Here is a 26,188-nt window from a genome sequence, read left to right as displayed (position 1 = left end):
AGTACAATTACTCAAGTACAGTACTTAAGTACAAATGTTGAGGTACTTGTACTTTACTTGAGTCTCTTCTTTTCATGCCACTTTCTACTTCTACTCTGCTCCATTTCAGAGAGAAATATTGTACTTTTTACTCCTCTACATTCATCTGACAGCTTTAGTTACTTTACAAATTAAGACTGTTGCACACAAAACACATGTAGTTTATAAAATATGATGACTTGTTATAAATCAAACTACCCAACTATATTCAGGCCTACAAGTCCAGCTGAAATGATTACACCATTAAACACTTAGTTGATTGACAGAACTGTTTGGATCGTTTCCAGTTTCTAAAATGGGAGGATTTGAATACTTTGTCCACCACTGCTAAAAACAAAACAAAAACCAGAGGATGTGTTTTCAATCGTTTTTGGACTGAGTTTGATATGCTCAGTTCCGTAGAGGAAGAAAAGTTCACATCTATGAATCACTTTCTGGATCCAGATGTGTGTGTACTACACCCCAGCCTGATCGCGTTTACACGGAGGTGAGAAGCAGCGTCTCAGCCCCCTGACGGCGGGGCCCTCTCTGAGGCGCTGAATCTCACAGTCCAGGCCAAAAGCATGTGGAGGCCCCTGGTATGCAGACATCAAAGGGTTAAAGGTGAGGAGGCGCTCAGCGGCACAGCACTTATCTCCTCTAATGACCTCCTAAGTATAAGTCAATTACTTCTGCGTCATGATCAGAAAGGAACAGACCACAGGGGGCTCTTTGAGCTCCGCTGCCCCTCATTACAACCACTTCACTGCAGTTTATTGGATGAGCGCGCTCGAGGTTAAGGCATTTCGGATTTTCTTCATTTACTACATTTGAAAAATGTATCTATAGTAAAATAACTGTATTAGTAACCAGTGGTGGAAGAAGTGAAAACATACCTAACCCATTACAAGTTAGAACAATTAACCCTCTGAGGTCTGAGGGCATTTCTACATATCTTCTTGAATTCTCCTTTTAAGGGTATTTGCATATAACTGATACCCATGTGTTTCATATCAAAATGTTTAGAACAAACTCAGCTTTCTGTGTAGTGTGCTCAAAAATTGTTCCAGAGCAATGTGTTAAGAGATAATTTGGCCCTAAAGCGGAAATATTTCTTAAATCTCTTGTGAAAGCAAACCTAAACTTAATTGTTCTGGTGCTTGAAATGAGTTTTTTTAAAAGTCTTGGGTTCACAAAAGTAGCGTCATATATGAGTGAAATAGTAAATAAATGTCTGAAATTACATTTTGTAATATCGCTTTTTGAGTAAGAGTTTTGTTAAACATCGCTTCTTCATCACTTTTGTCCTCAGAGGGTTAAAAGAGAAAGGCTTTTGAATTCAAGGGTTTAAGTAAAAGCAGAGGACATGCACTGGGAATTATACTTAAGTTTCAAAAGTAAAAGTACTCAATTTAAAAACTGGACCCTCTCACAGTTGTGTTATGTTATTGATAAATAAGTAAGCAGTCTTTTTTGGTCACATAAACCAGAGTACTATAACTACAGCTGGATTTCCCATTACGTTCAACTGTTGTCAAATTTTTACCAACGTTTTTTGAAAGTAAAAGCAAATGTACTTAAAGTTAAAATACCCAGTTGTGCAGCAGGATGGTACCTGCAGTGTGTTATTATCAAATACCATAATATTGGATTAGTATTTATTACTGATGCATTAATCATTAATGGGGCAGGGTGGCCTAGAGGTTGGAGAAGCAAGCTTGTGACTGGGAGGTCGCCGGTTCAATTCCTAGACCGGCAGGATCAAATCTGGTTGGGTGAAATGTGAAAGAGCAGCTCTTGTCCCTCCCTCATCATCACCACCACTGAGGTGCCCTTGAGCAAGGCCCTTAACTCCAACCGCTTCAATGGAGCTGTTCAGTGGCCAGCAGATACTGGGCAGCTTCCAGGTATGAATGTGGAACTGTGTGAATGTGACAGGTCGTCATTGCAAATGAGAAATTGTTTTCAATCTACTTACCTGGATAAATAAAGGTTAAAAAAAAATGTAACTAAGTACATTTACTCAAGTACTGTACTGTGTTCAAATGTTGAGGTAATTGTACTTTACTTAAGTCTTTTCTGCCACTTTCTGCCACTTTCTACTTTTACTCCGCTACATTTCAGAGAGAAATATTGTAAATATTGTACTCCGCTACATTCATCTGACAGCTTTAGTTACTAGTTACTTTACAAATTAAGATTTTTGCACACAAAACACATGTAGTTTATAAAATACGATGTGTTATTGTAAATTAAACTACCCAACAATATGTAGACCCACAAGTCCAGCGAAAATGGTTAGCCGATGAAACACTTAGTTGATTGACACAACTGTTTGGATCGTTTCCAGTTTCTAAAATAGATTTTTCTGCATTGAGTACTTTTACTCTTAATACTTTTAGTACATTATCCTGATGATACTTACATACTTTTACTTAAGTAACATTTTCAATGCAGGACTTTTACTTGTTAACAGAGTATTTTTAACTTAACTAAAGGATCTGAATACTTCCTCCACCACTGGCATTAATAAGTAAGCAGCATTTTAATGTTGTTGGCGGAGCTGGTGACGAGTTAACTGCTTTATACACTGTTACATGTTACAAATTATATATTGTTTTGAATGATCCTTTTGATTTGAAAAGTATAGCTTTCATATACAGTACATTTACAGGAGAACAAAGTGCACTCTAAAATGTAGTCAACTAAAGTTATAGTACAGTACAAGTATCAGATATTCTTCTCCGAAATGAAACTCTAACCACACCTGAACGAAAGTAGTTTGTGCGGATGAGCAAACAGGTCTGCAGTTTGAGAGGACGAGGGGAGAGGAGTAACCTGTGGGCTCCTGTCCATCAGCGCCCGCCTCAGACAAAGATACATTATTGTCTATTGTTATTCCTGCTAATCAAACCTGATTTAACAGCTCGCAGGTATTTCTCTGGCTCAATGCTGTCTTTCTGTTTATGATGCACTGAACAGCCCCAGGCATGTTTCTGACTTCAGGAAACAGACACCCACCCATACACACACACACACACACACACACAAACGTCAGACAGTAAAAAAAGCAGTGTGTGTGTGGGTGGCTGGGTGTGTGTGTTAATGCTGCCAATTGTTGTGTTTACTTTCGCAGACACATTTTTTTCACACAAACGCAAAGATAGTTTCATACCTGATTGATGATGATTGACTATTAAAACCGACTTTAACGTACCATATCAGAAGGGTTTTCAGTATTCCTGAAGTATGCTCTCCTCATACCAAATAAATGAACAAAACAGCTGTGTTTGGTAACAATAATTTGGTAATATTTATTTTGTAAGAATATGCAGGTCAGAGAAGCATTATTATAAATCTTATTACATTATTTTAATAGGTGGTAGGACATTCTAAGTACATATGGGAGGAGGTTGTGTTGGTGGATGGGTGGGTAATGCCTCTGACTGTCATGCAGGAAAATTGGAGTTTACGTCTCATTACAGACCTGCAACTAATCTTCGACTTTTTACCATGAGATCACAATCTTTCCCTAATAACCATACTATACAGTAGTCGCTGTCTGCAAGTGTTGCAGAAAGTGAGAATTTCAAAAACGTTGGCATTGGACTTGTAACGCTGAGGTGTGCTTGCAGATGGCTTTAGCCTTTAGAGCTTTGTGGCTCAAACAGTAAGGGCCTTTCACATGCACAGCCTTAATAAGCTGATAATGAGGTCCCCTCCAACAGCCTCATCTGCAAGCTTGACTGGATGTTTATTGGCTCTTGATAGAAGTGTGTGCTGTTGTATGGGGTCGGGGGAAGCACTGGGGTTCTCGGTAGGTGGAGGTGGGTAGAAACCATGGATGTATATAATAAGATCTGGATACAGCGTTCATTCCTATAAGAGTTGCTCAGTGGTGCATCTGCCAGAAAAAGTTTCTAAGTTCCGTTGAATATGCGCAGTACTTTTTCTCCCACTGGCCCCGCCCGCAAGTTCCTGCTCGGCCCATAAACTTTACTTTGTGTTGAGGGAAGTTGTTGCAGATATAAAAAGTCCATGGATTTAAAATTCAGTCTACAAAGACTCATAACCAACCTTGTTTGCAGTTCGAGGTGTCCTGGCAGTAGTTTTACAGGCATCTCTTTTACAATGGTGGCCTAAAAATATTTTCCGTTGCAATACCGCGAGTGGCCACTGGGAAAAAATTGGCGGAAAGTCTAAGCGCTGTTCCTGGGGGGCTGGTAGAAACTTGTCTCTGAATTTCATCACAACATTAAAAGATTTGACCTTTGTATGAGTCATTTAAGCTGCATTCAAAAACCACGAAATTAGGCATTCTAACCAAAAAGAACCACCAGCCCTTATAATATATGCAACCTCCCAACAGTGGTAAAAATCATGTTTCCTTATACAAGCATGATCTACCCCACATTTTCTGGTGGGTGGATAATAAAAATAAAAAACAAATTAAAAAAATATGAATGCCATTAATGATTAAGTTCTGATGCATTATACAAGAAATATACAGTGAAATATACAGGTGAGATAAAAATATGGATTTCAATCTGATGTCCATGTTTAGTACAGAGCTGGACTCAGGACGTGGTTAGCTTAGCTAACAGCCTGGCTCTGTCCAAAGGTCAACAACCAACACCTGTAAAGCTTAATAATTAATTGTTTTATGTTGTATATTTGTAGTATATATTGTAGATTTTACATTGTTTGGTATTCTGTGGACAACAAAGGAAGAATTTCCTTGTATAGGGAAACATGTTTCCTTACTGTGCATACGACAATAAAACTTTGAAACCTTGAAAACCTTTAATAGTTTGTGTCTCATTTGTTTAATACACATAAGCAGAAATGTAAAAAAGATCATATATGGGTTTAGGAAGTTACGTACATGCGAGAAATATTATTTTGACAAACAGTCCAATCTTTATGCCAGCTTGACTCCAGCTCCATACTTCACACACAGACGTGAGATTGAAATCCATTCTCAGAAAGAAAGCCAATATGCATGTTTTCCCAACTCTTCCTTCACGCTGAACAAGCCTGTGTGGATCTTCCTCTTGTCAAGTTGAAGCACTAAGTCCATTTCCACAGCTGCAAAGTAGGCAGTTTGTAAAAGGTATGCATACTCACCAACTTCCTGTAAACTGGGTTTTACGGTCATCAGTGTACAAGTGTTATCTGAATTCCTGACTAATTCCTGTCACACTAATCTAGTTTCTTGTATAAATGTAGTTGCAGTTACACTTTCTGTGCGCGCGCGTGTGTGTGTGTTTTGCAGTAGAAACTTGTGATCAAACCTCCTGTTCATCTTAGTCGCTGTCTTGAATGAATTGACTTATGAAAGCGTCTGACATAAATCAATGTGACTTGGCCCAAAATATTGCATATTTTCATCTTCTAATGTTTTTGTGTCTCTATCAGGCTTGTTGGATTCTGCGTAGCAGCCATGGGCAGCAAGACTCTGCCAGCTCCAGTCCCTCTCCACCCGTCCCTCCAGCTGGCTAACTACTCCCTCCTGCAGAGCTCCACAGGCCTCCAGTTGCCGTCAGATAATTTTCACAGCATCTACAGCTTCAGTGCCCTACACGCCATCCACCTCCACCAGTGGACGCTCGGCTACCCGCCTTTGGCCCTGCCCCGCTGCACCATCTCCAAGCTGCCCGCCCAGTTCTCCTCCATGGCCTCCATCCCCATGTTCCCTCACCTCCTGCATCCCAAGCAGGACTCAGCGGGGCTGCTGCAGAGCTCCAAGAATAAGCCCCGCTTTGACTTTGCCAACCTTGCAGCAGCAGCCACCCAGGAGGATCATCTGAAGGCGGAGGACCTGAGCATGACGGGTGCTGCTGCCGCCGCCGCGGCTTCATCTCACCACGCGGCCTCAGCCGGCCTGGGATGCCTCCTGGACGTGACCAAACTCTCCTCACCGGAGCGCAAGTCCAGCCGAGGCCGACTGCCCTCCAAGACCAAGAAAGAGTTTGTCTGCAAGTTTTGTGGCCGCCATTTTACCAAATCCTACAACCTTTTGATCCATGAGAGGACGCACACGGACGAGAGGCCATATACCTGCGATATCTGCCACAAGGCCTTCAGAAGACAGGACCACCTCCGGGACCACAGGTGAGAACCAGGCTTTATCAAGGCCTGTCAAGTCAAATAATATACGCAACACTGTATTTGTAAAAAGGGGTAATATAAGGTGTTGCTTCCTGAAACTGTTGATCTGACAAGCGTACCAGTTTGGCTAGGCGTGGTAATTGTTGAGGTCTGCACTTCTCTCTGAAGCTCTTTTTTTCAGTCTTCATCAGGGCCGGCCCGTGGTATAGGCGATATAGGCAAATGCTAGGTGCGCCAGCAGTCCAAATGGGGAAAGAAAAGTTAAAGCTCCAATTACTTCGGAAAAACTGTTGAAGAAAAGTTTTGAAGAAAGTGACAAAAACGTCGAAAAACGTGTCAAAAACGTCAAACAAAAAGCAACAGAATCATCAAAAAATAAAATAAAATAATGTGGAAAAAAATAAATAAAGACAATAAAGGGCCACAAATGTAAGAAAAAAATATTTTTGTTTTAGTCGTGCAACAGAAAACTCTGATTGGACAGATAGTCTAGTTAGCTGTCTGGATTTACCCTGCAGAGATCTGAGGAGCAGTTAACCATAGTCCTCAGAAATCCACCAGAGTTTAAAATTACAACACAAAAGAAAGAGGAAGTTCACGGACATACAGCCCAAAAGAGTGACATCCAGCGGAATTTCCGGTGGCACCGGAGCAATCCCGGAAGTGGAACTATGGATATAGACTAGCAGTAACCTGACATGCAGTAGCTGGTTAATGAGCTTAGATCTGGTGAAACAATTTTTATCAGGCAAAGCAGGTTTAAAGATCTTATACTGTCGGTGTGAGAAAGAAAATTTGTTTCACTATATTATTTTACAAAAACTGATCAGTATCCGTGTACTCTCTTTGAGTAGGTTGTTGAGGAGTTACGTATTTTACAAGTAGGAGTTTGTTTCTTTGGTGGGTTTTCCCATAAAATGTTGTCACTGTAACAAGAGGACACAATATGTTCAATGTGTTCAAATAACTGCTAAGTCAGATGTTCTGTGTGTAGTGTGGGAGCTGCTTACTACTGCTGGACTAATTGTGTCGCATAGCAAACAAGTCAACCTCAGGCATTTTGGAAGTCTCTACGATCAGAAATCGAGCACAAAAGAATGATAGAACAAACAGGGCAGGCAAAGTTGGGATTGTATTATCCCGAAGTTGCCAAGACAAGATAATTTAAGGCCACAGATCAACACAGTGTATCACCCAACTTAAAAATTCAAACTGTCTAAAGGAGTGCACAGACAGAAAGTGAAGACACTTTTTGCTTCACATCATTTGCTCTTTGTGCAGTTTGTGTTGATTTGCCCCAAAGAACAAATGTACCAACTGTACAGATGTTAGCTGTAGGCTAGCCTCTGTGTGGCTGTGTGTGTTCCTTCTTTTATTTCCCTCCAGTCTCTCTCCTTTTCCCTCTAATCCCTGTACTTTTATAAAGCAGCGATAAGGCATCAAAGGTCATCTGGGATTCGTCTGGTAGTGTTTGTTCCTAAAGCCAGTGCCTAAAATGAGCCAGTACTCACCAGTACTGAGTGCCAGCCTTTTGAATTTTTGTCCATGAGTACCCCTACTTCTAATTGTTCTTAAAGCTTTAGTGCGTAACTTTTTGATGAACGTCCGTTACATTCAAGCCATTGCCAAATGAGTTGCTACAAAGCTAAATAAGACTATCAGCTCCACAGGTGCGCGGTCACGGAAGGCTTGTATCATATGGATGTGTTGACAGTTTTGTTGTCATCACTTAGAATTCCTCATGGTGGAGGCAGAAAGTACGCACTATAGCCATAACAATGCTATTTATAGCCTGATATTTATACCAAAATGGGCTATATATCATGATTTATTGGGAAAAACCAGGCAATGCTATGTAAAATCAGACATTCAGGACCCTCATATAGCCCAAATGGAATGACCACATTTATAGACACTAGATAGATTGGTAGTCGAATCAGGCTCCTTAGATCAAATCATTGAATAGTCGATGATTTCGGGTCCCTCCTACAAGATATACATATGAATAAAAATATATCCAAGACACATGATGGTCATGTCATGCAACTGCTAAAATAGGGTACTGGCACATATTTTGGTCCAATTCAGGCACTGCCTAAACCTAACCAAACATAAGCATGAAATCAGAAAACGCTTATGAAATAATAGCTGTGTTCGAAACCTCTCCCTTATTCACTCACTCACTATTCTCTACATAGTGTTTTATTAAATAGTGAGGTATATAGGGAATGACCAAACGAGATTTCTGTCACTACACTGAAAGTGTTGTTTCATCAGTAGATGCGCCGGTTATTTGTGTGACGGAGGCAGGCGCGCCCAGCATCATGTAAACAAAACAAAAATTCGAAAAACACTACAAAATGGCGAACACACTACATAGTGCACTATTTCCGTGATAGGGAACGGTTTCGAAAACAGCACCTGTGTTCGTTTTGTTTCCTTTGGACGACATGATGGACCTAGTCTATATCCTTGATGTTCCACTTCCGGGATTGCTCTGTTGCTGCCGGAAAATCCGCCAGATTTCACTCATTTAGGCCGGATATCCGCTGCCTTGGGCTTCCTTTGTGTTGGCATTTTAAACTCCAGTGGATTTATGAGGACTATGGTTAACTGCTCCTCAGATCTCTGCAGGGTAAATCCAGACAGCTAGCTAGACTGTTGCACGACTAAAACAACTTTTGAACGTACACATGTTCCACCAAAATAAGTTACTTCCGAGCCTATTTTGCAGTGGCACCGCGGCTTTTCTCAGGTACTTAGCACCGCCCAAGACGATTGTGATTGGTTTAAAGAAATGCCAATGAACCAGAGCACGAATGCTATGTGGAGTAGCCAGACTCCTCCAGCGCGCATTGGAGGAGGGTCTGGCAAAGCGAGACTATGTTGGATCTGACACATGTTGACCCATTTAGTACTTATGATGATGTTCTGAAATCTGACATGATTCTTTCTAAATACTAACTTGACTTCTCTGTGTTGTTTCCCCCTGCAGGTACATTCATTCCAAAGAAAAGCCCTTCAAATGTCAGGAGTGTGGGAAGGGCTTCTGTCAGTCCAGAACTCTGGCTGTCCATAAAACATTACACATGCAGGTCAAGGAACTGAAGCCAGCCAAGATCAAGTGATTCACTCTGCCAGCAGGGGAAGGGACCGGGACACTGGAAAAACACGACCAAAGACAACAACAGTCAAAGAACAACCAAAGACTTCTTCATCTCAGCTGTGGGAGGCAGAGCGCTCTGCTTCTGTGGGAATACTCTTCAAGGATGAAATATTTCACCAGCCACTTCTTTTTAAAGGAATAATGCAGAAATAAGCCTTAGTAGAGAGGTGTGTGCTAAGTTATCAAAGCCTGACTTGGCAGGGGATGTGTGAAATGTGAAATGAAAAACAAAGTACCTTGTGGTTGCTCGGTGCAAATACTTTGCTCAGAAGCTTATAATCCAAAGACTTTTTTTTATTAAAAGGGACACAACTCTTATGCAATGTTTTTTACAAAAACTGAGAATGATCAAAGCCATGTTAACACATTTTCCTCCTTTTTCAATATCACATTCCAATGTTATTTTTGTACAGATGCATTATATCAGAAATGTATTTTTGCACTTTAACCTGATTATTGATTATTTACATATATCACTGGATTTCTTAAACTTATTTTCAAAATGAATAATCATTTCTAAATAAAATATTTTTACTTTAAGTGGTTGGCTGTGTGTCTGAGTTTGTCTAGAATCAGAATAGGATGTATTGCCAAGTAAGTAACACTTTGGTGCATACATAAACCTATTAAAAGGAAATGAACAATAAAGCACAAGTATTGCAACAGACAATAATTTAATATAGAATAGGAATATTACAATAAAAATAAAGAAATATGTAAAAATCATGATAACCTATGACATATGTACAATACTTGTTTGAGAATAAGAAAAAGAAGGCTGTATGGTTTTGTGTAGGATATGGTTATGTGTTATGTTATGTTATGTTACTTTATTCTGTCATTTTTAACTTATACAACTCAAACACATACAAAACCTTTGAAGAAGTGACAAACCAAAGCAGTGAGTAAAATGTTGCTATAGGAAGTAAGCATTTAGGTAGGGTGGGTGTTAGTGGCTACATGTAATTCAGTGCACTTCATACTGTTTTCACATGCTAATGACAATAATAAACAGGAGGATGATCACACTGATTACAGCCAAAACGCAGATAGACGGAATATTCGTCCAATGGCCCAACCCTCACTAACACTGATGATAATGCTGTCAAGTAACACTGTGAGTGAAGCATAACTATTATAACTAAGGTGCCGTATTATGACAGTAACTACCATAAAAGCTTTAGTCTAAACACTTACAAGGAGACAAACTCACAGGCTTTATGCAACGCTACAGAAGAGGATTAGGGCCACATGTGAAAAAATGAATTTGAGTTCTCCAGAACTCAAATACATTTTTCACATTGACCGTAATCTTCTTCCGTACAACGCTCCTGAATAAACCCCTTAGCTTAAATTTAAAGTGACCAGCAGTGCTTTCAGTGTATATATTATATGCTGAAATGAAAAATGTAGAAATGTAAACAAATGGTGTGTGTGTGTGTGTGTGTGTGTGTGTGTGTGTGTGTGTGTGTCTGTGTGTTGGCATATGTAGTGTGTCATGCAGGAAGAAGGCTGCTGGTCCAAGGGAAGAAGGAGAGCTGAGCGGATGGTCGGCCTGTTGCTCACCGTTTCTCTTATAGCCAGGAACTCATCAGTCTGTCATCAACTCAAGGAGTAGCCAGGGACACTCACTCATACACACACACACATACACACACACACACACACACACACACACACACACACACACACACACACACACACACACACACACACACACACACACACACACAGCTGGGCAGCTGAAGATGGCAGAGGATGGTGTACGTGACATAAGGTTTGTCGAGACTGTGGGAGAAGGGACACTACTTCTGGTCCATGGCCTTCTGTCCTCAGGCTGCTGGCAACATTACAGACCTTAACTACAGTACTGAGACCGCTGGGGAACAAAGAGAACTGCTACCAGACACTGGTGGTCGGACAAACATGCCTGCAGGCTCCAAGGTTGTTGGTGGGCACCAGTGGTCACGTCCTAAAGTATGGTCATGGTAGTGTTTTTTTAGGGAGGAACTTGTTTTGGTGGAACATGTGTACGTTCAAAGGTTGTTTTAGTCGTGCAAAACAGAAAACTCAGATTGGACAGATAGTCTAGCTAGCTGTCTGGATTTACCCTGCAGAGATCTGAGGAGCAGTTAACCATAGTCCTCAGAAATCCACCTGAATTTTAAATGCACAAACACAAAGAAAGCGGAAGGTGACGGACATCTGGCTGAAATGAGGGACACCCGGCGGAATTTCTGGCAGCACCTGAACAATTCTGGAAATGAAACGTTGTCGATATAGACTAGTGTTGTTGGTGTATTTCACCAAAGGCTGTGCTTACTCGGTTTCCACTCCCTTTATTTAGCATACATAGTCAGTCATTTTAATTATGTCACTCCTGGGGTGGATCCCTAGTATCTTATTTGATATCTCTTCAATCCTTGCTTGAACCGGAAGTCGTTCTGGTCCGCCTTCTTGTAGGCCATCTCAAAGCTCTTATTCCTGCCCTGAGGAATGAGGATGGAGGATGGAGGAGGGATCTCTGAGGAGCTATGAGCGAGGATACATGAGAGCAGCCTTCCCGGAAGCCATGCAACTGAAAACATCGCTAACTCCGCCCACATAGCTGGCGATTTCACGTGGTGCTTCATAGGAATAAACACATTTACTCGTTTTCTCTTTCGTCGCATGAGTGCCTCGCGTCTCTCCCATGCTTCCTCGGTGGTTCAGACTAGGGCTGAACGATATACCGTTATCGTATCTATATCTAGATATGAACATTCAAGATATTAATATCGAAAAAGTAACGATATAAACGATAGATTTTCCTCCGCGCACGCCCTGCATGTACAGCTCTGGCAGTCACCATAATCACTTTTACGATTGCCCTTGAACGCACCATTACGGCCAGCCAACCACAAAGCTTAATTCATGTGGATCGACAGCTGAAGCCAGCCAATGACAAACATAGAAGGGCAGGAGTGAGGGAGACGGAGACTGACGCACACACTCAGGACATTCACAGCGGGGAAATCGAAACGAAAGAAAAGTAACATGAGTGCGGAAGATAATGCGGCCGGTGGCGATGCAGAAACTAATTTTGTGCCAAAACATAAATCATCCTCCATTATTTGGAGGTATTTTGGATTTAGAAAGGTTGATGTCAACCAGAGCGAGGTGTTGTGCAAGTCGTGCTTGGCGAAAATTGCGACGAAGCAAGGTAGCACAACAAACATGTTTCACCACCTGAAACAACACCATCATGTGCTGCACGAAGAGTGTATGACAATGAGAGAAACACTGGGGACTTCTCAGTCATCCCAAAAGAGGCCCAAGCAAAGTATTGCTGATGCTTTCAGTAGTGTTACACCATATGAGTCGACGTCCACCAGACAGTAATGTTGATGATTGGCAGTGAGTTCTAATCAATAAAACTGCACTCTTTTGTATTATGATGTGTTTATTTTTCTGAAAAATGCTTGATTTTCACCAAACCCGTAGTCATATCGTATCGTATCGATATCGAGATATCTGGCATGAATATCGAGATATGAAATTTTGTCCATATCGTTCAGCCCTAGTTCAGACTAAGACGCGAAGAAGGGAAGCTAGTGAAGGAAACGCAATTTAAGGACCTGGGATGTACCCCTTGTTTTAAATGTTGCCATGCCAATGCCATTGAGTTCCCATCAAGCTTTGAGCAATGTAAACAATGTTACCACCATAAAGGAAAGGTTCACATTTTATCGTCAAGCCATCATTTACATTAAAATTGCAATAGGAAGTGATGTCTTTTGGAGTAAATTTAAAGTGACCAGGAGTGCTGTCAGTGTACATACAGTACGGGCCTGTCAGTGTTGTTTTAAGCTATTTTGGAAAATGTGAATCTTGATACGCAGTAGTTCTTACAAAGTGCCATCAACCATATAGAAAGAGATGTGATGAATTGTACGCACACAGTTGTACAATTGTGGACAGTATCTCCTAGAGGGCATTCATGGTGTTGCTCTCAGTTTTATACAAGAGAGTTGGGTAAAGAATGAAACAGAAGTTAAAATCCTGACTATACTTTCACACCTCCACACACCTGACCAATTGTTGCGTAAAGTTGATTGTGGCATTGTTTGAGTCGGAAAGGTACAAAAAGTGTCAGACCAAGAGGAGACCCCCTCGATGTGGGTACATTGAGAGAAGTTCAACTTTGCTGTATGCCCAAACAACAACTCGGCAACAACCGATTGTGCTCATTTTTATTCTCAAATGAAACAGAAGCACAACATTGTTTTCTAGTCCACAAAACTACGTAAACGTACTTCGAACAAAATAGGCAAGAGTTGATCATCTATTTGATTTTTCTATGACAGAACTAAATTAGAATGATGCTCAAACTATACTGTCTTTTGCCAGTATAGTCGCAACGTGAAATAAAAGCCCAATCAGAGCTGATTATGTAAATTATCTGATGTAGTCAACAAAAACATGAGCTGTGTTCGAAACCTCTCCCTCATTCACTCACTCACTATTCCCTATTATATAGTGTTTATTTAATAGTTTACTATATAGGGAATGACCAAACGAAATTTCGGACACTACACTGAAAATGTCTTAACATCGTGACGTCAGTAGATGCGGCAGATATTTGTGTGACGGAAGCCCAGCATCATGTAAACAAATCGAAACAAAAATACTTGTAATACGCCCTATAATAGTTTATAAAGTGTTCAAAAGCTAGGGTCACTAACATGTCATCATGGAAAATGCTTATACTTAAACGACTTCCATTTATAAACGAAAGCCCGGTCCATTTTTCCTTTTCAGTTTTCGTGGGTCCTTCTGCTTCTTCTTCTTCTCCTCCTCCTCCGGGAAAACATGGCCGCGTTGCATTGTGGTATACGGGACGAAAATGTAGGGTATGTCGTATTCAGGCTCATGCATTGTGGGTATTTTATAGTAGACTAATAGTGAATGAAATAAACCGCTGAGAATTCGAACACTACTACAAAACAGCAAACACACTATAGTGCACTGTTTCCGTGATAGGGAAGGTTTCGAACTAATTTATGCTCAAAAGCTTTGGGTTCTTTGTATGTGTGGATGCACCTTCTTGAATTTCTGTACACTACATGCAAACCTTTGTTGTGATATATTGATATATACTGATATTGATATATCGGGAATTACAAGATATATTCCACACACTGTACAGTATATGATAGTTAGCACTTACTGCTTATTGGAGTAGATGTTTACTTTCTAAAGCCCCTGGCCTTGGCTTTACCTCTGTGTCCTCTGGGCCTAGGGGAAATGTCATTCACTGCTACTGTCCTAACTGAATGATTTAGGAAGGCCTGGCAGAGGGCATGAAGGGGGTAAGGTGATGCTTCACACAGTAGACGTCGCTCTGTGCCACTGACACGTTTATGGTTTCCGACTGGCAGGGTGAGTGGGAGGGTGGCAGGATGGACGCACAGTGAACTGACAGATACAGAGCCGACAGGGACCGGCTGTTCCCCCCCAGGCTTCCTCCAGCCAGGGAAAAGGGGAGGAAAAGCCCCTTCCCTTTCCAACAATTATAGAGCAGGATCAGAGCAGGCCAGGAAGGTGAAAGCAGGTCTTGATGAAAATCACTTCCACGTGGTTGATGGCCTCTTCACCCGACTACATTAGGGTTACATAGACATAATGCCACATGTCTGATAATAACAGCTGCCACTGCTGGGGACCATCAACATTGATTGAATAAGTGATACTAATAATGCACCGGCCTTATGTGGGTACTTTGGTTGCTAAGGTATTAGGTTGTCAATAATGTAACTGCCAGGGAGTGGGGATGTCAGTCTACACACACAATGAAATTTGGCATGAATGTTTTGTTCCCAATATTTTGTTGCTACTCTGAGCTTTTCGCTCCTTCAGGTCAACGCTTCTTCTTGACCAACAGTTTGGATCATGAAAATGTAACTCGAAAACTAACACTTGGATTGCATTTCCATTTCCTATGAATATTTATTCAGTCACAATAGGGTAATTCTAAAAATGTCTGGTGACCCCCCTGATATTTTCTCTAGTGCTACTGTCGGGCCAATGTTTCTCCTGGCAGATAGCCATACAATTAGGTTACAACATTCCAACCAATGAGTCACCCCGGAATTCCACCAGGGGCAGATGCGCCGCGTTCCTGCTGCGCAGTGGTTTTGTTTCACAGGGAGCTTCTCAGAAGCTACGGAGCTTCGTGACGCCGTCTACAGACCTCAGTCACAGCTTGGTCGTATCAGCGGCATTTAGTAGATGTGTTTAGCTCCTATAGAGCTCTGCGACGCTGGCTACGGTGCTCCGCGTGGTGCTCGTGGTGCTCCGCGTGGTGCTCCGCGTGGTTTTCCGCGTGGTGCTCCGCGTGGTTTTCCGCGTGGTGCTCCGCGTGGTTTTCCGCGTGGTGTTCGGCATGGTGCTTCACATGGTGCTCCGTCGTATCAGTGGCAGTTGGTGGTTTAGTTAACCCGAGAATAGATGACTTTGAGCCTGGAACAGGCTTTCTGTAAAGTGTTGGCTGGACAGACCAGTGGTATAAAACCATGAAAACATTGCCCAGTGCAGGGATATCATGTGCCCATGTGAAATGGACTCAAGCCTTTTTGATTTGGCTAGAACAGCCAGGAAATCCTGTATTTTAAATAAGTGTCACAAAATATCCACCTTCACCAATGGCAGCATGCTGGACTGATTCACTTGTTGGGACAGGCTCTCACAATTTTATTAGACTTTTATTTCACCAAGGAGTTCAGTTGGTCAGACTCTTTCATATGTAGTGGCCCAGGCTGCAGCAGGACTGATAACTGTCAGCACCAAAATGCCTCAGGGTAGTTTTAAGCAGAAATAAGCCGTGAGTCAGCAGGTCTCCCTCCAATTTAAAGAGCAGAGAATATTAGATATTACTTCTTATACTTCAAAAGTCAATGACTCATATATGGGTCACATATGCGCACGATACATTAGTGTCAGATAGGCAACAGTTTCACCTGGCAGTTAGGTGCTGTAAGTATTTTGTAGCTAATCGCTACATAAGAACTAGTTTATGTGATGCAACCTGTTTGAATTTATTGACACATAAATCTCCACTTAAACCAATGTTACATCTGGCTGAGTTTGAATTTACAAGCAGCTGGTGCAACCGTCTCCAAGTAAACAACCGATGCGACTCCACTGAAGAAGTCTGTGTGATAGCTGAAAGAAGCTAGTAAGTGGACCTTGATATGTGTTGTTCTGTCAACTAGTATGACTATGCTTAAACCAAATACTTTAACAATGAAGATACAGCATGTCTAACCATGAAGATACAGCATCTCTAACCAAAGTAATTGTTTATGTCCCCTGAAGCACTGGTTTTGTACTTAATCCTAACCAAACCAGAACAGTTGCAGATCTAGAAACGGTGAACAGTCATTTTTTGTAAGGATGATTTGTAAAGCCATGTCATCCTATGACAGAAAACAAAAGTCATTTTAAAAGTAACTCATTTGTGGGACTTGTTGGTAACGGGAGAAACAAATAAAAGCTAAACTGCTGTGCCCCTTAATGTGAAGTCAAGAGTTAATAAACTCTCAAAATAGCTCTCCAAAAATCGCTTCCTAATTGAAGTGATTCCAGACGGGTAAAGACCCAGACATCAGCTCTGCGATGTAATTATTCGAATAAATCACGTTCAATGTAAAGGGAGTGAGGTTAAACACTAGAATTGAATGTAAATGGCCTATCCGAGCAGACTCAGGACATGGGAATGTTGTGAGCTGGATGAAGAGAGGGAAACGCAGATGGAATGAGTATAAATGAGTACATCAAAAATACAGAACAGCCTGTTTTTTACCTTCTAACCTTTGAAATAACTCCGAGCCTTTTAGCTATCCCCAATGGAACCATTAGTGTTTTCTGCAGTGTGGGCCACACTATAAAGTGTGTTACAATAAAGATCAAGAGAAAGCTCACTGCAGGAAATGGTAAACTGCCCAGTGTTCTGGTTCCTCAAGCCATATTTATAAAGCTCATAAATTTATCCCCAATTTAACGCTCTGCATCAGGTTCTGATCCTCTTGCAGCTCGACCATTATGTACAGCTCCACAGCAAATGTATTGTCAGGTCTTACACGCTTAATTTAGTCCATAAAATATACATTTATTGCTGTTAAATAGGTTTGGGATATAATTGAAAGCAACAACTCCTAAAATCATTTGTAGAGCATTTCAGTATGCCTAAGGCTCCAAATATGTGAGTCAGAGCCAGAGGGTGGGAGGGCAGTTGCTTTTGTGCAACAGTTAAGAACTGTGCGGCAGAAACTCCCTGCTGCTATATGTTGTGCACTTTTACATTCTATTGAAGTTAGTGATCCCATACAAGGTAATGCCACCATATGTTATACAGTGTGCTCCGTCCCAAGTGGCATACCAAATCTAACTTTGACTATGTCAAAAAGATTAAAAAACATGAAGTGTAGTTAACACGGCAGCATTCAGCACACAGCCACTTGATTACTGAGTGTGGTGTTGATGGATAACGTCCAAAGACACAGAGGAGGAGATTCTCTCAGCTGAAAAACAAGTTTTGACGCAATTGCATAAGACACTTCAAGAGGAAGAAACTGTCCTACTTATATGAGAAACAAGTTAATTGTATTTTACACCCCCAACATCCGCCATGGTTTTATCCTGATGATACATGTATGACACACAACGGAACATTTGTCTACAGTTAATGCACACAAGCGTTGGACTTTACTTGTAGCATAATTAAAAGTGCACCAAAAAGAAATTTCAATTGATGAACTCTGAAAAATGAAAATACAGATATCTGCCATATATATATATATATATATATATATATATATATATATGAATGTTCTAATGAAATAAATCATTTTAGTAAGAGTTTAGTTTTCCTTGAAAAAAAGAGCTCAGTTTAAGTAATCAAATTTACAGAAAATATAGTTTAATAGCAAACTCAGTAAACAAATTATAAAAAATACAAATATGTATTTTTTTTGTATGTTGGCTTCAATATAAATGGCTTCGACTTATGACCCTACAATCCTGCCTCAGTCCGCAAACATCAGTGGTGAAAATGAAGATGTAGATTGAAGTGAATTCATAGTTTAACGTGTTACATGATACATCATGAGCACGATGTCCAAAGTGGCTCGATAAAAGGGGGAAATATCAATCAAAACCTAATCCATAGGCTATGGTGTCTATTTTCCTGTTACTGTGAATGATCCTAAATACTGTTTGGTAATGTTATCTATACCATTGTTCACATGTTATAAACTGATCATATGTTTTGTCATGTATCTGTATAATAACTAGTAACTTGTCAAATAAATGTAGTGGAGTAAAAGTATAAAATTGGGATAAAATGGAAATTCTCATTTAAAGTACAAATATGTAATTTAGTGCAGTACTTGAGTAGGCCTGTAGTGGAGTGCATCCTGGGTTTGTCACCTGGTAGTCTTGCATTGCCAGACCTTCCTTCACAGCGTTGCGGAGAAGGGTCTGGCTAGTCCACACAGCATTCCGGGATGGGAGAAAAACGTGCTCTGGTTTATTGGCATTTCTTTAAACCAATCACAATCGGCTCGGCGTTAAGCTCCATACGGAGCAACGGTGCCTCTCCTAAATAGCCTCGGGAAGGAACTTGTTTTGGTGGAACATGTGTACGTTCAAAAGTTGTTTTAGTCGTGCAACAGAAAACTCAGATTGGGTTGTATTTGTTTGGGAGTTGAGTTGAAATATTAACAATCTTTGTGCAGAATCACTTACTGCTAGCCTGGATGCCAGCCGAACTTAGCCCCGCCCACAACATTTGTGGTTGGGAAGTTCGGTCTGGACTTGATCCGTTGTGGAGCACCTATGCTCGAACCAGAGCTGTTCGGACCAATCAAATTGTCAGGACGGGCTTTATACAATGATGGACAGATGATCAACAGTAACGTAATCAACCACGTCACCAAAGAGCGCTTGGGTTGAATTTGTTTACAACAAAGATGGCTGCCGCTGGAGAATTGAGATGTGTAGATTCCGCCATCGGTCTGTTATAGAAGATATCAACAGTGCATTCATTTTAAAAGAGGAACAGAGAACCGCGATCAAGGCATTTGTCGATCGGAAAGATGTTTTGGCTGTCCTTCCTACGGGATTCGGCAAAATCAGCAAGCCCTGATGGTCGCTAAGAAGATGGGGCGTCACATACTCCGTTGCTCTGATTGTTTGTAGGTCCATCCAATTGAGTGCAGAGGCATTTTCTTTCCTGGTTCAGTTGAAACATGCTCCCATAATCACAGCCCAATGGAGCAGTATCAGACTCATATTCTGACTAGAATCTGAGTATGACGACATCAGGCTAACTTACTGCACCTTTAATTAGCAATGTTGAAAGAATGTTAAACAACATAGTTGGTGGTTGCAGGAAAGTGGCCAAATAATCTTAATGACTGAATGACTAAAGTGAGAATCACAGCAGATCTCAGCTCATGTTACCAACACAAATATAGAAATAGCTCTAATACAGTGACATAAAATAAATGACCTAATAGCTATTTATTTCATGGTCTTAGTGTGTACAATGATTTTGAGTTTGTGGGTTAGGGTTAGGTTAGCAGCAGCTGTATTATTCCAGCTAAAGCTAGCTTGTGGTGGTACAACTTTCCTATTAACTATTCATATTTCCAATTGTTCTCCTTTGGAACTAAACAAACAAACGGAAAACTAATCATTGGCAAAGCTGTTCAAATGCAAGTCACACAACAAAGGCAACACCCAAAGGATTTAATGGCACAGTGCCTTTAGTGTTGACTCACTAAACTCATAAATTAAAAGTGGTCAATTACAAGTGAAATGTCACTCTCAATTGTAACAGAGCAAAACCCGATGCCAGGATCCATGTTTACTGGCGGCGTGTAGGGTACAATGTGTTCTGTTTCTTCACTTCACAGTGCTCAGTTTTTATTTTGTTTATTTTCTACATTTGAGAAATGAAAATGTAGGTCATTAAGGTCTTTTTACTGAGCTCTATACTACTATGCCGTCTTTGACTTTAACTGCACAATGAGTTTAGATTTCTGATGTTCGGTACTTAAACGCAATATGGTCTAGGTTTGGTCACTATTAAGCATGAATAGTTTTTTGTAGATATGGTGGGTGAGACAGAAGTACAATAAAAAAAATCATCTCAACAAGGCTGGCAACAGTGCTAGTGTCCTCATCCCGATGCTGGTTTCACACCGCCCCGCCTACATGCATTGCATCCAATGGTTTGTGGAATGCCGTTTTGACAATTGGTTTATAGAACGGCAGAGTGGGTATGATCTCAGAGAACTAAACTTTAAAAAGCTCAAAATAAGAACAACTCTAAAAAGTATGTGCATCACGATCTGTGGGGTAGGTTTGTGTAATGGTTTGGACCAGTTGCTAAAAGATTGTAGCCTGGTCCTACCAGACTCTCGTACATTTCATGTGTACAGAGAGTCTGGCCACTATCCATTGACAAGTGTTAACTTCCTTGAAGGTGGGTACTCTGTTGAAGTTTAAAACTATTGGATCTGCCCAGAGCCACTCTGGATCTGCCATAACCAATCGCTAACGTTTGGTCGTGACGTTGGCTTAGCATCGCTAGCGTTCGCCTTAGCCAATTCCTTCACCACTAACGGAGCAAGCTGGAAAATCAAACTTTCCCCGAACCCTGTGGAGAGGAGGGCCTCCAACAAAACTCAGCAAAGGCTGTTCTTGCTCAGACTTTAACTTCTGGATATTCAGCAGCGTTGCCACAAAGGACCGAATGGCTTCGCTGGCATCTTTCTCCGCCGCCGTTACAGAACTACAACTCAAACTAGCGCACAACCTCAACGTCATCGTTCTCAGCCACTCCCTCTGTTCGCTGATTGGACTGGTAAAGATTGGCCGGAGAAAACCCAAGAATATACCGCAAACCCAGACAGTGTATTGAAGGAAAATTAAAATTGAGCGGAAGTACGTAGGATGGCGGAGTCAGGCTAAAAACATTGTACAACATGTTCCAGGCAATCACAGCTGCTTCTCATAATTCTAATTCCCAGTCCAACAAACAATTAGAAAAACACAGCAAATCCCAAAACCATGCAAATAACTGTTAAAAAAAACATGCAACTTTGGGAACAAAATGAAAAGCTGCCTACAGTCACATCCTGACATTATTTTTTTATTTTTTTTATTATAATAAATAAAAAAAAAAAACATTGAGTTTGGCAATTTGGCCGTCACCATCTTGGTTCTTTGAAACCGGACGTGACGATTTTGGATGAGAAGGTGGAGCTGGGGAGGATGACGCGCCAAGCCAGCAGAATTTTTTACATGGACGTCCAGATACTGGCATCAACAATCTGCATGTACAGCAGTACACAGAAAATCTGCAAACGTTCCCTTAAGTTACCAGCTAACGTTAGAGTTAGCCAAAAAGCTTGGTTGGAAGAACGCTGAACAAGACATTTTGTGACCAAATGGACGAAAACACTGACAGCACCCACAACAAGTTCACAGCTATTTTAATGTGCACAGTACCATGGTTAGCATTGCTAAGCCTCTGTCCTGATTGACAGGCCGGCGTGTTGCCACGCTCTAAAGCATCCTCTCCTTTATTTTAAAATAAATAGGACCATCATTTATTAAATGAACGTCATGCTGTAATTTTCCCATAGACTTCTATAGAAACTGACTTCTTTTGGAGCCAATGGAGTTGGCCCCTGTTGGAAATTAGATAGCATGCAGGTTTAACGCTGCCTACACATGATCTGTGGTAAAACTGCTCTGTGCTGGCCGTTCTATTGTTTTCCTATGGGGAAAGTGGGGCCCCCTAACTAGGCGCAGTGCTACCCCTGGCGTTGCGCACTGCTTGGATTTGCGCCATGCGCTGCGCTCAAAGTTCAAATTATTTCAATTTCGATCATCTTGCCGAACGTTTGCTCTGCGCCCTACCTCACGGTTTTGCCGCAGATCATGTGTAGGCGGCTTTAGGCACTTCCGCGTTGGCTTCAATTTTCAGACCCGGAAGCTTCATCTATTTTTACACGGTCACTGCTCATCCCTCCTGTGTCTCTTCCCTCTCTATGACAGCAGATATTTTACAAATGATCAAGTGGCAATGGCAATTTTACTTATAAAACACCTTTAATAACACGTAAACTCAAAGTGCTTTACATTAAAAGACTATATCATTATAATAAATATATAGTCTTTTATTGTAAAGCACAATTGTTGGGATGTATACAAAAAAATTACATATACATTTTCTGTAAAAAGTGTCTGTAAAAAATATATGTAAAAAGTGTCTGGAGCTGTGGGTTTGAAAAGTGGCCCTCAGGATGAGTAATGTGCTATGGACCAGGGCATGAAATTGGCACCTGCCCATCCGCCAAATGCGGGTAACTTTTGTGATTGGCGGGTGAAACTGTCAATCTACCTGCCACGGTAGCCAATGAGAATTGAGTGATTCAGACACCTAACTATCGGTAAGAAGGGTACGCCGTTGCTTACGGGCCTGGTCCAATCAGGGGCCCGCATCACTGGAAGACATTGATTGACATTTTCAATACTCACACAATCCCAGCAGTCCCATGTGCAGCCACTGACCAAGCGGGAGTGAGAACGGGTAAAGTTAATTTCCTAGTTTCTGATATGAAGACGAGACGTGTGTGTGACTCGAACATCTCACATTTACCAACAAAACGTACAGCGAAAGACCGTGCAAAACATTTCAGACCGTCCTGCCAACATGTATACATTTTAACATAAATGTACGCTGTCACTGAAGCTGCTGCTGTTTCAATACTGTTGGCTCTCTGCAGCGGGCGGGGCTGCTCCGTTTCCCCCACGACTGACGCGCACACACAATCACACACAAACACACACACACACACACACACACACACACACAGAATCACACGCAAACACACGCACAGACACACACACAATCACACACAAACGCACACGGTGGATGCAGGAAAAAACGCCGATGAGACCTACAGGATGACCTAAATTGAGGACAGCTACACTCATTATTGTAAGTGTAATGATAAGTTAAAGTACTTTATCAAACCGTATGAATGTGTGTCCCAGGCCAGGATAGGAAATTAACTAACAATGTAAAGATTAACAAGCCACTGACAATGACAGATATGTTCATATTTGATTCATTCAATACATTCTTATTTTGTGTCTTAAATCCACTAGCCTTTTTCATATTTTACCAACATTTGCAGCATCCTGAGCCTTTTTGGTAAGGTTCCTAGGAAATCTCAGCCCAGAATAATGAATTAATAGTAATAAGTATTATTCTCCCCAAAACAAGTTTCCTTTTTATTTATTTTTTTATTTTTAAGAACTATACAAAAAAAATTCTTGTGTTATGGTGCGCATTCACCAGTGTTTTGTTGTTGTTGTGGTGCGCGTAGGCTACTCCTGATTTTGTCAGTCATCTCATCTCTTATATGCAGTGGCGTAACGAGCCAACACCGGGCCCCTATGCAGGATTATCAAGGCGGGCCCCCATACTTAAAAATCCACCTGCCACAGTGGCTGGTGGTCAAAAAAGTTAACTTCATGCCCTGCTATGGACTCTTAGCAAGTTACACTGGTTATGATTTGGATGTAGTAGCATATGTTGGTGTTTTCTCATTTCCCAGGAGGTATCCTCATTTGGTCTTTCATTCCAGATCACTTCTTCTTCCTGGGAATTCCCTCGAAGGATGACACAGGGTTTTTTTTGTTTGGGAAATGGCCAAGTCTTATACAAGCAAAACCCTTGAAATATCTTAAAGATGACATATTATGCAAAATGCCCCTTTTCATGGCTTTTCAACATAAATGTGTACCCTGTGTGCCTAGAGACACTTATAGCATGAGAATAAAATTTACAATTTACAATGGACCTTTTTCACAGCAGACATTTTGACTTGTCATAGTAGGAAAAGCACAGCTGAAATTGATCACCTTAAAAATGGTTCAATTCCATCAAGTGTCCCAGTAAGCTATTTCAGTGAGTCAGCATGCTCAATACCAGGGCCTCTCCTAAGTGGAATGCAGCCATCATTAATGGTTTTGAATACACCTGTGCTTTTCCGACTATGACATGTCAACATGTCTGCCGTGAAAAAGGTCTATGAGTGAGCCAGATTTGCTGCTTGATATGACATCCTATGGGTTCAACCCACAAACTCAAAAGCTTGCACCCTCAGTTAAAATGTGCATGAATAATATATAAATACCAATAATACATTTGATAAGGAAAAAAAAACAATTGTATTTGGGTGTTATTTGGATGGAATTCTGTAGTTGGGTGGGGAGCGGGGGGGACGTCAAGCATCAGAAGACGACATACTCTGCAACATGCACAAAAGCGTCACATGCAGCACGCTGTTGTACAGATGTAGACCGTCTCAAAGGAAGGAATCTTATACAGTAAACAAGCCAAGTTAGCCCTCTGAGCTAATGTGTGCAAACTACTCAGTTCAGAAGTAAACAAAATACAACAGCCAGCGTGGCTGTCTGTCTCTGGTGTGTGCCAGACATGGAGGTTCTGGTACTCTACTGCAGTCAAGGGAGAGTATAATTAGTCAATGAGCACCAGCTGTGTCAATCAACTCACCTGGCACTGCTCGTGAGCCATCCTCACACCTCTCTCTCCCCTGCTGCTGAATGAATGCAAACCATCCACAAACAGGCTAGTAACTGCCAAGCGTTCGTAATCATTCAACCAGCGATCTAGAACTGCTCCGGCACCTTTAATTACAGTTTTTTTTTCCAATTGCTAAAACACAATTTTGCAAACTAGGCTGGTTTTATCAAAATACTTAACACAGTTCACAAAACCACACACCCAAACTGCAAAATACCTCATATATCCTGCAAAATGAAGCACTGCAACCAAAACTACATATAGCATTATCAAAATCAAACTTTTGCACCAAATGGCACACACGTCATTACCAGATTTCTGTCTAACCAACTACACACTGTTGGGCGTAATGAAAAGCACTCTCATCTTTAGTATGCGTTGCCATAATACTAAAATAGTTCAAATTGTAGAAAATTCTTCAGATTGTTTACTTGCACAGAAATATTTGTAGATACACACACATGCTGTTGAAACTTTTTTTTTAATTTTGTTTCACCAAACAAGTCAGTGCAACATATGCACAGCAGATATATTTACATTGGACTGAACAAAAATATGCTCACTAAAAAATTTGCAGAAAAAATATCTAGAAAAAAAAAAGGTGCTCACCTTTACTTTACTTCCTGATTGAAGTGGTAACAATTAAGCATTGAGGTGTTTGGCCAGGTAGCACATATATTGGCCAATTAGCTCATGTAGTGTCATTTTGAATGGCAGTGTTTTGAAATGACAAACGTGACTTTATGTCAGATTGTTGTGTCTTATGCAGAGAACTGTGTTCAGTGCACTTAAAAAGTGCCATTTTGAATTGCAAAATGTGTGTAACGCAGAAAATGTTTAGACTTTTGGAGACTTGAGAAGAGGTTTTGCTCTCTATGTGTCAGTTTAAATAATTGTGCTAGGAAATGTAATTTTAGTGTGTTAGCAAATGTAAAAAACTGTAATAAGTAAATTAATCTACTCCCCTAAAACCACAAAAGCCTGCCACACACCTTTACCAAGCATACAACGACAAAGGCAATGAGACGTGCATAGTTTTTTGCTCCTGTCAATTTTGTCATTTTGCCCCATAAATTTAGTCTTAGGCGGGAAGCCATTTTTAGGGTTCGATATCTTTAGAAATGTCCCTCCTACAGACATGAAATTAGGTAGGGGCACAGACAAAATGGTGTACAACAGATCCAAATGATTGAAATGCACAAGCAGATGTCATATTTGGGATT

At 41.0% G+C, this 26,188-nt stretch overlaps 1 protein-coding gene and 1 long non-coding RNA gene across 3 annotated transcripts in view; one reads left to right on the top strand and one right to left on the bottom strand.

Moving 5' to 3' along the window:
* Positions 1-9,589, top strand: part of osr1 (odd-skipped related transcription factor 1) — a 14,287-nt gene extending 4,698 nt beyond the window's left edge. The window contains exons 2-3 of one of the 2 annotated variants that reach the window (XM_031321431.1): positions 5,437-6,132; positions 9,125-9,589. In XM_031321431.1, the coding sequence (XP_031177291.1) occupies positions 5,462-6,132; positions 9,125-9,257 (804 nt within the window). In that variant the 5' untranslated portion in view covers positions 5,437-5,461 and the 3' untranslated portion in view covers positions 9,258-9,589. Of the gene's footprint in view, positions 1-5,433; positions 6,133-9,124 lie in introns of both variants that reach the window. The other variant, XM_035994903.1, reaches the window with a different exon arrangement.
* Positions 2,016-26,188, bottom strand: LOC118493770. Its single transcript, XR_004895777.1, has 3 exons — positions 26,100-26,188; positions 9,629-9,633; positions 2,016-2,027 (listed from the first exon to the last, which is right to left on the bottom strand). It is a non-coding gene; the product is annotated as an uncharacterized LOC118493770 (long non-coding RNA).

Source organism: Sander lucioperca, chromosome 18 (assembly GCF_008315115.2).
Source record: "Sander lucioperca isolate FBNREF2018 chromosome 18, SLUC_FBN_1.2, whole genome shotgun sequence".
NCBI classification, from domain to species: Eukaryota; Metazoa; Chordata; class Actinopteri; order Perciformes; family Percidae; genus Sander; species Sander lucioperca.
Note: the sequence above shows the minus strand (reverse complement) of the source record. Positions and strands in the feature narration are given on the sequence as shown.